At 41.4% G+C, this 16,804-nt stretch overlaps 1 protein-coding gene across 3 annotated transcripts in view; it reads right to left on the minus strand.

Moving 5' to 3' along the window:
• Window positions 1–5,935: 5,935 nt before the first annotated feature.
• The window catches only part of LOC144093751 (angiotensin-converting enzyme-like protein Ace3), a 43,668-nt gene continuing 32,799 nt past the window's right edge, over window positions 5,936–16,804 (minus strand). The window contains exons 9-14 of one of the 3 annotated variants that reach the window (XM_077627448.1): window positions 15,277–15,366; window positions 13,961–14,102; window positions 13,028–13,126; window positions 10,628–10,756; window positions 10,056–10,222; window positions 5,936–8,462 (exon numbers count right to left, since the gene is read on the minus strand). In XM_077627448.1, the coding sequence (XP_077483574.1) occupies window positions 8,443–8,462; window positions 10,056–10,222; window positions 10,628–10,756; window positions 13,028–13,126; window positions 13,961–14,102; window positions 15,277–15,366 (647 nt within the window). In that variant the 3' untranslated portion in view covers window positions 5,936–8,442. The remainder of the gene's footprint in view (window positions 8,463–10,055; window positions 10,223–10,627; window positions 10,757–13,027; window positions 13,127–13,960; window positions 14,103–15,276; window positions 15,367–16,804) is intronic. The other 2 variants (XM_077627447.1, XM_077627446.1) reach the window with 2 other exon arrangements.

Consider the following 16,804-nt stretch of genomic DNA (forward strand, 5'->3'; position numbering starts at 1 on the left):
TTGCATTAGCAGTGGCAGTGGCATGTAGTATTATGAAAATTTAATTATGTGCCTTTTCTGCAATATTGCTCCAGTTTTTTGGCACACTAACAAAGTTCTTTGGGTCTCATGTTTTAATGCCATTCACGTGGTACCACGTAGCTGTTTCATGATGTCCACTGTAATGGCATTTGCAGTTTAATGAGCTTGGCACAACTCGTTCACCTTTGAAATGTGTATGTACTTTGCTCCCGGTAGCCTATATGAAGCAGAATGATTTCCATTGAAACATCAATTTCTCAAATTACAAAGAGCTTACTCATAAATGTCAGTAAGGTCTTTTACTTATTACAGTGCCATTCTTTGCAAAATAATTTTAATGCAGTTGCATTTCAAGGTTTATGGGCAGCATTTAGAGCTTGAAAGCAAAATTATCTATTTGGGTGAAAATTACTAAGTGTCAAGGCATTGTCAATATTGTGGCATAATAGTATGACATGGATTCTAGATGTGTTACACCAGCTTTGAAAATAATTACATGAAGGAATTTAGCAATTTATTGGGTCATTATGGCACAAGGCTATAATTCATCCATTATGTTTTGTAATTGCCTTTATTACTAGTAAGACACCGAAACATATCATTGAGGCATCACTGTTGATAGCTACATTGCAGTGCATGAGAAAATGGCCATAAGTCTTAGTGCTAATTTGTCGTAGGATTTGTACTTTTATGATACGGCACTGTGGGTTCGATTAATAGTATTTTTCCCACCCTGGAGAAATCAGGTGCTCTCTATTATTCTGTGATAGGTCTTGAGGCTGCCGTTATCAGTGAGCTGTTGCTGCAGCTGTTACAGCTCTACTGGTGCAGTCAAAATTTGATTTGACGAAACTTGCTATCACAGAAATCGTGATTCAAATTCAAATTCACTTTATTTCTGGTAGAAAGCAAGTATACAATTTTGATTTACCAGTGGAATTCAATCCTTAATCAAATTTTAATGAATGAATGAATGAATGAACGAATGACATAATTTATTGGTTGAACATTAGGGTATCCTAATATGTAACTAGAATAGCTGACTGGTACTGACGAGAGCCAAGCAGTCTGAAATGAGTTAAACTGCCCACCATTTACAGTTTTAGGGAGGCAAACACTTAACACTAGCTCTTCTGCCTGCCATGGTATTTTTGGTCTTGACTGCCCACATTAAGCTTATTGCGGTAAAAGACCTATGGTGTTCACCAGTTCCAAGGCATAGCCACATCTCATACCCTTCAGTGGAGAAGATGCAAACAAGACCCTCCAAATTTCCTTGTGCCGTTTTGTATGAATTTATTCCGTGCAACGCTTAATGCCTTTTGCCTTTGCATCTACCCTTATGACTCACGTTTAGCGTTAATTACCTCTAGTTTCTTTGTCTGATGCTTGCTCATGTCTGATGCTTGCTCACACATACACAGTGGCTGCATTCGGTTCTCATGTGTGCTTAAAGAGGTGATCGACCCACCACGGTGGCTAAGTGGCTGTGGTGACTGTCTGGTGACCCCAAGTTCGCAGAATCAAATACCAGCTGTGGCAGCTGCTCTTTGATGAAGGCAAAGCACAAAAACGTCCGTACGCTATGTGATGCAAGTGCATGTTAAAGATCCCTAGATGATCTAAATTACTCCGCAGCAATTGACTACAGTATCCCTCACAGCTCATGTACTGAAAATGCAAAAAAGACAGCTACAATAGAAACAGCAAAACAAGAAGATATTAGTTAAGGGGACCAAATATTAGTTCATTTGATATTCACTTCTGTGTCATGAAGGCCACTATGTGGAAGTGTTAATTGGTCCAGCTTGTATTTGCTTTCCAACATCTGTTATGTTTGTATTTTTGTTCCTGAATTATAGTTATCATGTTTGTGTTTCGTTTGGTGCTGACAATTCATCTTTTGGATATTAAATCCTCTATAACATACCACCATAAGAAAGGTGATCGCAGTGGAAGCTGGGCTTGAAATTCTCAACAGAAGGTGTGGCTGAACATTCTTCTGGAGATGAGACCTACGCGGCTTGCTGGCTTGCTCTTTTACCGAGCATGTTTTCCCCAGTGTGCACTTTCATCTTAAACACACATGGGATGTTATTGCTTATGTAACTGCTTTTCTACTCGCTCCTGAAACCCTTTGCTGACCTGCAGCACTCTATGAGGCAATCTCTTAATTTACCTCACCATCCTTTTGACAACCTGCCTGTTTTTTTTATTTTTTATTACTGCTTGTTGTCTTCACAAATATTTACTGCAGTGTACAACCAACGGCAAAATAAGTCAGGGCATGCGACAGGCGGCCAGAATCAGATAAAACTGCATTGTCGCGCCGTCTGACGTTGCACTTCTGGGGTCGAGACATCGCAGTGCCCGTGCGCGTCCTTTCATGCTCGCAGCCATATCTTTTGTCACCTTCAGAGGACTAGCTGATAGCATGCAGCGTTTGGCGGTAGAGGCCGCTCTCTTTATTCGCTACCTCACGCTCGCACTTTGACGTGCGCCCGCCGAACTGCGAGCGTTACGCTCTGAATAAAGAAAGCGACCCCTACTGCCAAACGCTGCATGCAATTAGGTAGTTCACTGCAGGCGAGCAAAAAGACAAGGCTGCGAGCATGAAAGGACGCGCACGGGCACTGCGATGTCTCGACCCCAGAAGTGCAACGTCAGACGGCGCGGCGATGCAGTTTTATCTCATTCTGGCCGCCTGCCGCATGCCCCGACTTATTTTGTCACCGTTTGTACATTTCATTAGTACAGGGTATTGTGGCTTCATATCAGTGCACGTGCCATTTCTCTGGCCTCTTTCATAGCCTCTGCCCTGACTCCTATACCCATGGTGATGTGGCCTCATGAGTTGTCTTTACTATTCATAGCATGTTCAGGGCATAGTTTTGCAGGTCAAATAGTGGTTATGGCATGCAGGCTAGTTTGAACCTGGGCCTCATTCGTACCTTGTCAGAGTCTTTTGGTTGGCTGAAGACTGAGGCTTGGCTGAGAAAATGAAATAAGAAGGTTGCACAGTTAGTATCAGAAGTGAAGAGCATCCTTTCTTCCTCCGCTTTGTCGTTTAGATCACTCAGGTCCAGCCCTTCCCTTCCAGGAAAACAGCCAATCAGGCACCATACAAATCAGGCACTGGCTGCCATGGCACTGTTCCAATATGCAGCATCTGCTGCTACCTAATGTCGTATCACAGAGCTGGTAAATTGGCAACTTCCTGAGTGTAAAAGTTGATCAAGGGACTTTCTGCAAAGCATAACGAGGTGCGACATCGCTCAAAAAAGCTTGAAGACAGTAGCAGGGTGCTTGTTGCTAAATACAGCTGCTGAACAGCTGCTGAACAGATGCTTAAAATTGCCTCTTTGTCCGGCTATTTTGCTAACTTTAACGGCCGTCCTTCTTTTGAGCTCACTGTTAGACGATGGCTCTGGGCTTCCCATTCTGGGACGGAGTGAACATTTATACTTAGGAGGGGGCATGCACTCCTGGCTTCATGAAGCATTGGGATTTTGTGTCTTTCGGTTGTTTCACTGTTTGCAGAGATCTGTTGTGAACTGAAGACAGGTCTATAACAAGATGCAAACTTGTCAGAAATGAAGCAAACTTTGCAGTCCTGCCTGTGCCCCGACCCCTGACAGCCACACCAGTGAAAGCTCTCAGTGGTAGCATACAACACCTTAGCCTTTATACTCTACACTTAACATCAACAGAGTAGCCGAGTGCAAGTTTTACCGCATAGTTCAGCCACTAGATGGCTCAATTCGATTTTTTATTAAGAAAATTTCAGTTGCATCAAACATGACTATTGTGTTGTGCCATCTGGTGCTAAGTTAGCCACAAGAAAGATCTTTCACGCTACATTAGATGTCATCCGGCTACTTGCTGTGAATATTTGATGCTTTCATTTACCAATGTCAACAAGGTGGACTGTTTTCGTGGTATACTAGCTACTGTAGTTTTTTCTTACTCAGAAACAAGCTGCAGTGCCTCTCTTAATCATTATTATTCAATAACTGCCTGGAACTAGCCAATCAAAACTACAATGAAATACTGCCAAAAGCGCATCCACCATTGCAACTTAGTATAGTGAGCATCACTACCTAGTACTACCTAGTTTATACTACTACCTAGTTAAGTAAAGTACTACCTAGTTTATACTTGTTTTTGTATTAATTCTTGATCTGAATAAGGCTACTTTGCATAACTGAAGCCCTTGGATTCCGTGATTCCACAAAAAATTGCCTATTTAATCATTTTTCGCAGATTTTTGTATTCGTAACCAAGCTCTCCTTTTTTGATAAATTTGTTGTTGCAGGCATCAGTAGGTATGACAGAACGGGGGGAAAATGAATTGTTTGCCTTATTTGCATGAATACAACACAAGGGGGCTTTGAGACCACAGAAAAAGTTTTTAAAAATACACTATTACAATAACAAAGATCCCAAACCGTAACTGGAAGAGGATTCACTGTAGGTCAGGTTAATCTACCTGAAAAAAGGCTAGAGGTTGCAAGCGTGCATGGACTTTGTCAACAATGGCTAGTTTTAGCTGCTGAGTGGAAAGTGTACCTGAAAACTGCTCATGAACTGAATTCCAGTGGTACACTTCACACCGTTTCTTTCTAAGCAAGACGAACAAGGTGAAGATTTCAATGTCCTGTCTTTCTGGGCTGGAATGGAAGTGACCCCAACACACTCTTCCATTGCAGTCGTTGTAGACGTCTTGTATTTAACAATCGTCATTCTTTGAGTGAAGGTATTACGAAACATTGCTTGATGCTCAGGTGCAACAGCCACCTTCAATTTTAGAAGACGAACCTCTGCAGCATTCAAGCAATGTGCTCAAAAAATAAGTTTTCGTGATGTTTTTTTCATGTGTCTTATTCTTCCCACAGAATTTCACAGGTTCTTAATTCCGCATTCGCAGAATTTCGTGGTTTTTTTTATTCTGCATCCACAGAATTTGGAATATTCCAATGCTGAAAATTAGGGGTCTTAGGCGTAATAAATTCTATAATAAATTAAACTGTACCTTGTACTTCTTTTTAAAGAATTGTTGAAGTGATTAGCGGTGCAGTTATCGAATATTTATTCATAAAATTTATTCATAAACATATTTTTTTTTATTTATTCATAAACATATATACAGCAGAAAATGTTTTTTGCTTTTCAAAGCTTGCTGTGGTAACTCAAAATCTTAAGCATGCAAGAAAACGTGTGGCATGCCCATGTCTACGGCCTGAGTTAGTCAGACTGCTGTACGAAATTTATTATCATCCAGGGCTATCCAGGGCTAAACCAGGGCTAACCATGCTTGCGCACAATAATTCATGATTAGCCCCATTATACTTCTTCTTCATAGGTTCTTTCTATCTGTCGGCACTTGGAAGGAGCTTCCCAAACAAGCATCAGGTTACAAGTTTAAATTTATTTTTCTATATCATTGTCCGAATTCCTCAGTCCCTCTCAAACACACAATTAAATAGCGTTACAAAGCAAAGAGCACCAATCGGGTCCGAGGTTCAGCCCCCGGGCGGCACTTCCCGCCCCCCGATGGTGTTCCCTTTTTCCCTGGGAGATCGCCGTGAATCACCATTGCACACACATTCTCGCCACTCTGGTGACACCATCGCACAGCTGGGCCTCATGTGCGGGTCCTCTAATTCTTGGAAGAATCTGTTTGCCATCACTGCCGTCATCGCCGCCGGCCCCACTGCTGTCTTCACCAAGGTCGGGTGCGAACCTTCGCGTATCATACCCGCGCAACGACGTCGGTGCTGTTGACCTTACTGAGCTCGCCCCACGGCACCACCCGGGTGCAGCACAACCACCAAGCCAGCGGCCTTCACGCATGAAGTTCTGATGCACGCCCGCACCCGACACATGGGGGGTTACTGAACGGCGCGACACCAGGGCTAATCCCTTTAGGCTCCGGCGACGACTCACCACTGTGCAGTTGCCGCCACCACGTGCAGATGGCTTATCGCTGCATCCGAACGCTGTTGTGCGTCTCGCCGTCTCATCTTCTGTTGACCGGTCGTACACGAGGGGGAATGTTGTTCTATTGTACTAAGGCAGGTTGGAGGAAACCGCTTGTTTCTGGTCCTCAGGCGACGTTGCAGCATGTGTCGAGCGTAACAAGCCCCAAGCTAAACCCTAAACCACCAGTGGTTCTTTTCTGACATTTATTTGCTTACATACCACCACTAACTTTGACTGTCATCACTTTAGTGGAAGGAGTATGAGGATTTGTAATTATGGGTGAAGTGGCATTTCAGGAGAGACGGTGCTGTTTTTTTTTTTTTTTTGCACACTGACTCTTTCCTCTGCAATATTTGTTGAAGCCAAATGTGTCATGGGACATGTAAAGTCCCAGGGAAAATGTTCAGGCTGTTTTCCAAATGCCTTGGACTGTTGCCAGCACATGTAGTAAGGCTTCTGTGGTGCTTTTGCTCCAAAATTGCAAACAGTGGTCTGCTCTCCTTTACTTGCTTTCTGATGCTTTGGGTTTACAGATGCACTACAGGACTTCACTCAAGGCCTTGACAGCAGCTTTGGTCGCATGTGAAGTGGACCGTGTTTTTTTAATGAAGACAGTAGAGCTATCTGATTAGTAGAGGTTACAAGCCAACAGGGCCTCAGATGTTTGTGTTTCGTTTGTAACATACTTTGAAATCTTGCTGTTATAGATCACTAAGTGACCCAAAGCTGACTCCCCTCCTAACCTGCAGCACCCATCACTGACCTTCAAACTGCAGAGTCAGTGTGACATTGAAAACCTTGCACTAATAGTGGCAGAGCTTAGTGTAAGACAGTAGGCAAAAGAATGGAATGGTTGGCGTGGCAACAGCCTCAAAGCAGGATAGGTTAAAGGCAAATACAAAATAGAATGGTCCGGCAGAGAAGGCTTTTTTCCAGTGCAATGGAAAGGCAACCTACACGAGAGAAGTTCATGGGGCTAATGCTTGACTCGTCATCAGCTGCAAAGTCCACTGCAGCCTGCGCACACCCTTAACAAGCACAGTGCAGCAGTAGGGAAAAAGTACAGAGAACAAGAATCGGTTGGACAGTCTAAAAAATATGAATGTGTCAAAGTGCTGATGCTGTCAGGCAGCTATACTATAAGAGCATAAATCAAGATATGTTCCTCGTTTGTTCACATGAGTAGCATAGACAGTGTGCACCGACACAGTTATAGCCACATTTGTGGATGCAGAAAACACCTGGTTAATGTAGTGCTTTTCTTCTGATTTGAGCTACCTGCGGTCTGTGCAAATGTTGGAATACACCTGTACTGGAAGTAATGAAGAGCATTGCATATGTGTCCTCTCTCTCATGCCTGTCATTGTATGCACTGAAAAATGCGTTTTACACCAACTGTAGTAAACTATGCCCAGCTCTGTGCCCTGAAGCAGCAGGAGTGGGAGTTTGACTCAGGTACGCCAAGCCTTCTTTGGCTTTGGCAGGTCTGAATTTGACTTCGTTCATTGCAAGAATAAAGAAATAATTATGTTGCTGCCTCGCACAACTTAAGTTCTTTTCTCTGAAAGACCCAAGAGGGGCGTTTGTCTCGTAGCCCTTGCATTCACTACCCCGTGAAAAGTATGAAAGGTGCTTGACAGTTCCAGTGTTTGGTTGCTGAGGTCGAGGGGTCGAATCCCAATTAGGGCAGCCGTGTTTCGTTTGAGACGAAATGCATAAACTCTTATGTGTTGAGCAAAGTCTGTGTGTGTTAAAGAATCACGGGTGATCGATATTAATCTGGACCCTTTCACTATGGCATTTCTTACAGTCCATGTACAGCTTTGGGACAAGCCACTTACTATGCCATGCAATGTTCAGCACAGTACTGTAGCTTCAGTATGTGTTGCACATGTGTTTGATGATTGCTGCTAACTCTCATAGCACTTCATAATGTAACAGGAATGGGGTGCATGATTGGGTAATTACTTGTGGCCAGAAGAGAGTGGTGAACTGTTGTTCTGGAGTCACTGAGAAAGTCATCTGAATGACTAGCAGGAGCATTTTTAATTCTGCGGGCAGATCAGTGCCAAAAAAAGGAGCAGGTTGGATAGTACAGCTTGAGAGGACTTGCCAACTTGTGGAACTTCACATACCATCTGGTTTCTCCTGATGCTCCTACCACTAAAATGATAGAGTAGCTGTCATTTTCGTTTATTTTGAAAATGCACTAAAAAAATATGTTGCATGTTACTGTTGCATTGATGCTTATGATCTTCTTTAATTTGTTGTCACTTTTTGTGCTGTGTGTCTCTTCATTTGTCATCAGTTTTGTTGTTAATCTTGTGGAGTCAGCCGACAACTCTGGAGGCAAATCTTTTAATCAGATCCATTGTGCATGCTCACTTGAGAACTTTTGTTGTGGCTCTCACCATGCAAGGACCAAGCAGTTCTTGGAGGTCATTTAATGTAGTTCTGCACTGTGAAGTAAAGATAAAGTGTTAGTGCTTTGCAGGTAAGTGGAATTAAGTGGATTTCACAGGTGTAAAACAAGAATACAAACAATAAAAATAAGAAAAGCCACTCCAGGCACAAGTTACTTCTTGAATGCACAAGCTTTTGGTATTACAAAAGAAGCCCTTTTAATTAGTCCGAGAAAATATTTTCTGTTTGCTTGTGAAGATGTAAATTTACTGCAGTTACCATTGCAATAACAAAGGTGGATGAGTTACGCAGGAGCCCCTATGGTTCCTTCTAGGGAATAGGCACACATGAATAACCACTAAGAAAACAGGTACCTCATTGGGCATAGAAATGCCTAAGGATAAAAGAGGCACCAGTTTTTCAGATTGTGATTCTTACTGTGCACAAATCTGCCAACTTGCAGAGACCTATAAAGGACCCTGAAATGATTTTTATGGTCATATTCTAATGCAACAGATCTCTAAAGGGAGTCTTTGTGAGTATCTGAATCAAATTTAAAATCTCTGCATGGACCCTATAATTCACGAATGATTTTTAAAAATTGTTGCTCACAACCGATTAGGGGAATGCTTCACTGCGTGTTCTTGGCCTTCTCATCGGGCGTACCCAAGTGACATGGATGGGTGTGGCAGGGTGCAGTCCTAACTTTTTTTTTCTCGTGGGTCGGTGTGTATGAGTTCGGGGGGTAGAGTAGCACCAATTTTAATCTGGATGCTAGCTTAAAAGGTTTTGCGGTGCAGTAACACGTGATGGAATATTGATTGTTAGTGCGCTTTTCGTAACATTATTAAACATCTTTTTATGGTCCTTTTAAAGTGAAAATCTAGTTCAATGGCCTGTAAACACCTAATTTTAGTTGCATGTTTTCTTTGATCAAATTATGCGTTACGCATTAGAATACAAGGGTTACCGCATGGTATTCGCCTACAACTGCTAAATAAATCATAATTTAGTTTCTACTCTCATGCTGTTTCAGTATCGGTTTCATCACCGAACGATGGCTGTGACAAAAAAGCCTTTAGTACAAACGCTGATACGTAATTTAATGCACTACAACACGTAAACCAGCCTGCTTCAAGAGCTGGAATGACAACAAGCGACATTTCAGCAGTTATGTTGCCTTTTTTTTTTTTGTGCCTCACATGACCGAATTAGCGTGAACTACATGTCACAGCCATCGTTCGGTTGATGAAACCGAAACAGCGTCAAGAAGAAATTCAATTAAAAATTATTTAGCGGCCTTAGGCGAATACGATGTGCGATGTGGTGATCCGTGTACTTTAATGTCTAACGCATCATTGGAGAGAATAAAACAAGCAAGTGAGAATTTGGTGTCTATAGTACTTTAAGCATTTTATGCAAGCATTTATGATCAGATGTATTATGAAAAATATGTACTATTGCTGAAAATAAAAATAAGCATCTGATTGAGCATTACCTTGAGCTTTTACACGTCATCATCAGCAAGTAAACTTAAAAAAGCCCGCTTGCAGCACAATAGTGAAATTTTGCATGAAAATGAAATTAAATATCGCAGCAAGAGTGACAAGGTAAATATCTAAATCACAAATGGCAGGACAGTCACCTACCTGGCTGTGGTTTCCATCCAACAGTCTCTCCAGCAATTTGGCGGTTGAGCCAGTTCTCTAGTGGTCGGAAGTACTTTCGAACAGCCTTTCCCGACAGCTGGCTAGTTCCAGCCAAAATTTGGAGGACGTCTTGCCATGGTTTGCTTGCACCGAGCTTCAAGCTCTTTCTGTGGGGCAAAGAAAATCATCCTCGCATTATGAGAAATCAGGTTAAGCAAGATCACCAATTGGGCAAGCTGGTATACTTACTTTTATCCTTAATATTACTTTACTTATACTTTTTATAGTTTTTATACTCAAGTAGCTCAAATCAAAACAAACTCTGTTGGTACTCAGTGTCCCCATTGCTTGCCTGTTCCTTGCGAACGTGCCTTTCACACTAAGTGAGAAATGTGGTGTTCAGGGAAATAGAACTGTAATAAATGTTCATTAGCAGTTCAGTAAAGAGACGAAGTTAAAAGATATTCATTAGCATCACCCCCTCACTACTTCATACACTGGTGGAGCGACATAGCGTATACCTAGTGGTGATTTGCGTCCCAAAGACTTCTGACATGCAACAGTTGGCTTACTTCAAGATGTCTCCAATTTTCTTCTTGCCGTGAAGCTGACAGTCAATAAGATCTTGTTCCCTATTCTGTGTGTCCAGCTCGCACATATATTCAAACATCTGGAATGTCAGGATGATGGATACAAACTTCCTGAAACCAAAGCATGTAAAGCATTTCTGTATGCCTATGAAAGGGGTATGCTTCTTCCCACCCACTTGCAGCAATGTGACAGAAGCTGCTCTATTGCAGTAAGTTAAGATTTTTTTGGTGAACAAAATATGCAAACCATCTAGCCTTCCTGCCTTCCAGGACAATACATATTGCTGATGTCATCGACCGTCCAAGTCAATGACATGAGCAAAAGGTATTGTCCTGGAAGGCAGGAAGGTTAGCTGGTTTGCATATTTTGTTCACCAATTAATCATATAATATTTGAGCATGACCGAAAATTCCAAGTGATATGAAATAATATAGGTCGAAAGAAGAAAGTGAAGTCACGATTTTTTCTTCTAGTTTTTACTTTTGCTAAAAAACCAAAGCAAATGTAAACAAGATGTGCACATCTAGAAAGGGCATTGAAGTGGTTTTTCGAGGCTGCAGGTGACTGTACATATACTGAAATATGTAGATAAGGTTATCTGAGCAAAATATTTCTTTCTCATAGTTTAAAAGAAAGAAATTTGTCAGAGACATTTCAAAACTAATGCTGTACTAAAAGCCTCATCAAGAGTTGGTGTTATTGCTTTTACGCTACTATATATTGTTTTTCTTGTTCATCAGAATCACAGTAATGTTGTTAGATGAAAGGTGGTGTGGCCGCTTGATAGCTCTGAAAGTGTTGCAAGTGATGCCAGAGTTTCAAAACACTATTTGTGCTGTTTGCACAGAAATTATAGTACTTAAAACAAGCAGCCATAGCATAGTTATAGACCTTGCTTACAAGTTACAATATTGTAAGTGATTTTGCAATACCTTCAAGTGGCCAAGCTATGAAAAACATACCCAGGTAAGGTTAATGGGATTCTGCTGGTTTCTAATGGTTTCATCTGGTCCCAGAAGGAAGCCTTCTGGTTTGCTGCTGGTTCAAATGGTTCCTGTAGGGCACCAACTGTTTCTTTGCTTGGATCTACTGGTCCCAGAAGGAAGCTTTCTGGTTTTGTGCGGGGGTCTAGTGGTCCCAGAAGGAAGCCTTCTGGCTTGCTGCCGGTTGAAATTGTCCCTATAGGGGGCCTCTTCTGGTCCCTGCTGGGAGCTTCTGGTTCTGAAGTGGGATCTACTGGCTCCTACTGGGAACTTTTTGTTGTTCGATTGACAACTTTTTTCTGTTTTTGTTGTAATGGTGTTCCTCAATTAACAATTTTTCACCTAAATCTCTTAGAGTTTTTTCCGCTATAATTTGCAAAAAGAGTGTTGAAATTTGATGAGAAAACTATATATACATTAACTGCTCTCCACTACCACCTGTGGGATTCCCTCATTGAGATAGTGTATAGCATGGGCTCATAGTAGCACTTGTATTAAATGTGAGTGTATGTTAGTTTCTCATATAAGTTATGTGTATTGCAGTGTTTTGTTGTTGGTCTTGTTGATGCTTGCTACAATTAAAGCTATGTGTTCTCACTATAGGCAGATCTCCGTGGTCCTGCAAGGCGACACATTTCAGTGTAGGTTACTTCTGTTTTCTTGAATTTTTGGAGTGTGCTTATTATCATTAAGCAACTCTTTAAAACATTTTGTAACTTGTCAGAAAGGTTTGAAAGCTAAGGACATATCACACGGATGGTTTATCGAAATAAATTTTCCTGCTATCAGCAGCTGCTGGTTCCAGCGGCTACTGGTCTAGCAGCTACTTGTTCCATCAGCTACTGGTCCCAGCAGCTAATGGGCCCAGCAGCTAATGGGCCCAGCAGCTATTGGTCCCAGCAGCTGCAGGGAATGGGCCAATAAACCATTGGAAGGGGGTGCCATAAAAAATCCCATTTGGACATTTTCACCTGGGTATGTACAGCATCTAGCTGCTGTACATTGTTTATCTCCCTTTAAGTTAAGTTTGATTGATTGAAAATATGTTGATTCCACTTTGTTTTGCCTGGAAATGCTACAGTGCAGGAATTTACGAAATTTGCATGCAACAAAGCTAAACTTTTGGTTTATTCTATGAGCTATGAAATCCTTTTCAGGCAACACAAAGTTTCATTGCACAAAATTTACAAGTAAAAAGGATGCCTTTTTCGTGTTAATTCAGGCTTGCATGTATGGTGACTGAATGGCAAGCTACATTATGCAGAGACTGATGAGAAAGGCAAATGAAAGTTAGTAGTGCATGGTGTATATGCTGGAAGAAAACGCAACGTGTGCTTCACTCTTGGTGGATAGAAGCTGCATGCTGCACTTGAAGAGATATGCCCTTTTTGGACTCACCCTAAGTAAGGGACATGAGCAAGCACATTGGGATCCACACCTGCATCAAAGTCTTTTGATCCTCTCTTAACTGGTGGAGAAATTCCCTGGTAGAGGGTTCTGCATAGGAATGGAAGAGATATGGGAATTGTGATATGTATAGCAACTGTAGTACGCAACATGTACATTGTACACTCCTCTCTTATCTTCAGCTGAAATTATCATGCAGAAAGATTGTTACCATGATAGGACATCTCTCTTTGCCAATAACAGATAGATTGATTCAGATATTTTACTTCTCACAAATCCTTACAGGTGTCCTTCAGGTCACCTTTACTTTTCTTTCTGGCCAGTTCAGATATTCTCGAAATGACCAATCCTAAAACATTGTCCCAACGTCATCGTGATGGTCACACAAAGGTGGATATAGCGCTTATTTGTTGAACAGCGCAAGAAAGTGAGGATGGATGGAAATTAACATAGCAGCATTGCGTGTTGCATCCTAGAATGCATCCTAAGCCAGGATTCCATGCAGTACATTTCACATTGCTGTAACTTTGGTAAATCATTGTGATAACAGTCATTCATAATCAGGCAAAATATGAGCTCCACATTTGCTACATATATTTTGTCCTGTGAAATGTAGCCGGGCATATCATCGGGCAGTAGAAGATTGTTCATTCATATACAAACCTGGCATACAACAGTATGCATGTTGCAACAGTGTAGCCACCATCAATTCATTACATTATTTTTTTGTTATTTGGAGGAGCAAAGTTTGTTACTGAAAGCTGTATTCTATACTAAAATCTGTTGGCACTTGCTGATATCCTGCTTAAGTCAGTATAGTAGCACAACCACTGATGCTTTTCTTATTGTGTGGTAATGTGAGTTCTGCTGATAATTCTTGTCCCAGTCATTAAAAACACACAAAGAAGCAACCCTCATACGTACCTGTACTTCCAGAACCTTGTGTTCATTTCATCTAAAGGTATGACTCCTGCAAATATGCCTCCTCTCCACCTGTCAACTAGGAATGCGTGAGATAAGAGTGGAAGGACATGCAGTGCCATCCTCAAGAGGTGTCTTATTTGATCTGTGTTGAACAGACACAAGCAAAACATTGCAAACTTATGTTAACTGGAAGGGTGTGAGGTGGTTGATAAAAATGTATTTTTTACTATTCATCAACAAATCAACAAAAATCAGTATACACTATATGTAATAGACGATGCGTTTGCAAAAAATTCTGTTGAGTAGTATGGTTTGAGTGGGAAGAAAAGGTTGGTACCACATGCCACCTTTTTTTTTACTAGAGAGGAAAGGAGAAATTGTCAAGTATTTGTTATAAACAGACTTTTTTGTCAATGTCTGGATTACAAAAGCAGGTGTGTTTGAGCAATTGTCTTGTAACAATTTTGCTGTTTGTCATTACTCCCGCTGTTCAATTCTGCATGTTCCAATGACAACACACACCTGCTGCATGCTGTTCATAAATCTGTCCTTTCAGTTCAGTTCAGACAGAATATTTATTCACGTCACCAAGATGTTAGGGGCATAGACAAAGAACTCATAATGTAGCTTCATGGCTCACTTGAGCCTTGGACAGATTCTTAGCCATCATTTCAAAAATTGTTGCATGTTCTTATATTGGCCATAACATAAACCATTAAAATCAGCTTTTTGAGTGGCAGATAACAACAGGTAGCAAGTAAGAACTCAGCATTTGGTGACTGTAATTATTATAAATTATTACAAACATATATTACAAAAAGTTCATTCACATCCATAGGCATGTGCAGAGGGGGCAAAAGAGGGGCAATAGCACCCTTAGTCAGCATGAGGAACGGAGGTCAAATTTTGTCCCCCGTTGTTCTCTTCTACCCAGAAGACTTGAAGAGGCAATACCATGAACATCGCCTCTCCTTCCCTATGGAGAGACCTGTGCATGCCTATGGCTACATCTTTCATGTGCATAAAAGTAATGCCTTCAGTAGGCTCATAAAATCACTTCAGGAACCCTAGTTACTCAAGACATCTTGCGGTGAAAAAGAAAAAGAGAGTGTGGGCATCGCTTGAGGGTACACCCTTGTCTCGATGCTGCCAAGCCTTTAGTGTATACATAGAAAAGTGTTGAGACATGCACTGCAGATACGTTTTGTTCTGGTTCTTAGTGTATCTTTCGTTACTAATTGCTGAGCACATAGCCCAGCCAAATGAAAAATCTATATGAAAGGAATGTACCATAACAAAAACATTGTTCTACTTGCCATAATTCTTAGGTAGAATCCCAAGGTTCTGGAGTTGCTTTGGTGCTGATGTTGCTAATCCAATGAAGCCTGTAACCCCATCTCTGAAACCTGCAAACAATATATGTTGTCTCTTAGGTAACACCGAGCATTATAAAAACATTATAAGATGCCCCTAACCAATCAGGTCACCCTATTCTAAAAGTCTCGAATGTTAAAATTTAGCAAGTAATGTTTCATGGTGCTTAGTGAAGATTAGTTGAAACATTCAAACTGAACATTATGTTAATGCTATGTTTGAAATATTGTTTTAATGTTACAGTTTTAACTATTGAGGAGAAAAAACATTCGGTCCAATTGGGCTTCCAAATACACAATTGGAACCAATTGGACATTTCATTTGGTTGCAGTCGGTTTCACTGGTATGTTATTGAATCCAAATGGAGCCAGTTGGGATGTCCAGTTGGTTCTAATTGTCTATTTGGAAACAAGTGAAGCCTATAAGAAGATTACTGTTGACTCCCAACTGAAATGGCAGCTCGCTTCTAGTGGGCCACTGACAAGCCTGCGTGACACATAAACCATAGGAACACTAAAAGCTTGAAGAGGTCACACAACACCAAAGTGTTCAATGTATATGCACTGAGATAACTTTTTTTGGGGCTTATATACTACATGTATTGGACCCTCCTCCTGAAGCTAGTGGCACTCGTCCATTGAGAGAAATTGTTCATTCAATCACGACTGCAGTGAAGGTCAAAATGACGAAAACAATTCAGAAGATTAAGCTCCCAGTATTTTTTTTCAAGAACTTAATTATTTCGCTGGTCTGCATTTGTAGACAGCAATATACAGATCCCAGTCATCGAAATCATTGGCTTCTAATTATGCTTTCCAGTTTGAAGCTGCAGTTGGGAGGTGATCCAATTTGATATTCAATTGGAGCCAATTGGAACCATTGGCAGCTCCAGTCGTAACCATATAGGATTAATTGGACTTCCGAACTGGAAGTATGATCGGATTCATGCGTCCAGTTGGCTGACCTATTGAGTCCATCTCATTTCAGTCGTATCCAAATGGAATGCCCATTTGGACCCAATTGTTCTTTTGCCTGGCAAGAAACAACATTATGTACTCTAATGCTATTTTAATGTTCAAATCACGACCATAAAACAACAACGCCAATATATACAAGCATTGTGTCTCGAAACTTTTCCAACTATGTTTGTGCGGTAATAATCTTTTTCCAACTAGCGAAACTGTTCGGAAACTGCATGTTACCCACCCACCACTATCACTCATGGCACCGTTCATGACTGGCTATATGAGCTTATGGCCTTGCTATCATTTAGGAGGTGAATGGGAGTCGCAGGTATTAGGTAGTCCTATGATAGGGTGACCCTATCGGTAGGGGACAGGCAGAACGCCAGTGTGCATGCGCAGAAGAATAACCCGAGGGCGTGCATGTGCACTGGTGCCCTGCTATTCAACTCTCCCCCTAACCGATATAGGGTCCCCCTATTCTAGAGCTTTCTCTTAGCTGTGGTGT

The sequence above is a fragment of the Amblyomma americanum genome, chromosome 6 (genome assembly GCF_052857255.1).
Source record: "Amblyomma americanum isolate KBUSLIRL-KWMA chromosome 6, ASM5285725v1, whole genome shotgun sequence".
Taxonomy (NCBI): Eukaryota; Metazoa; Arthropoda; class Arachnida; order Ixodida; family Ixodidae; genus Amblyomma; species Amblyomma americanum.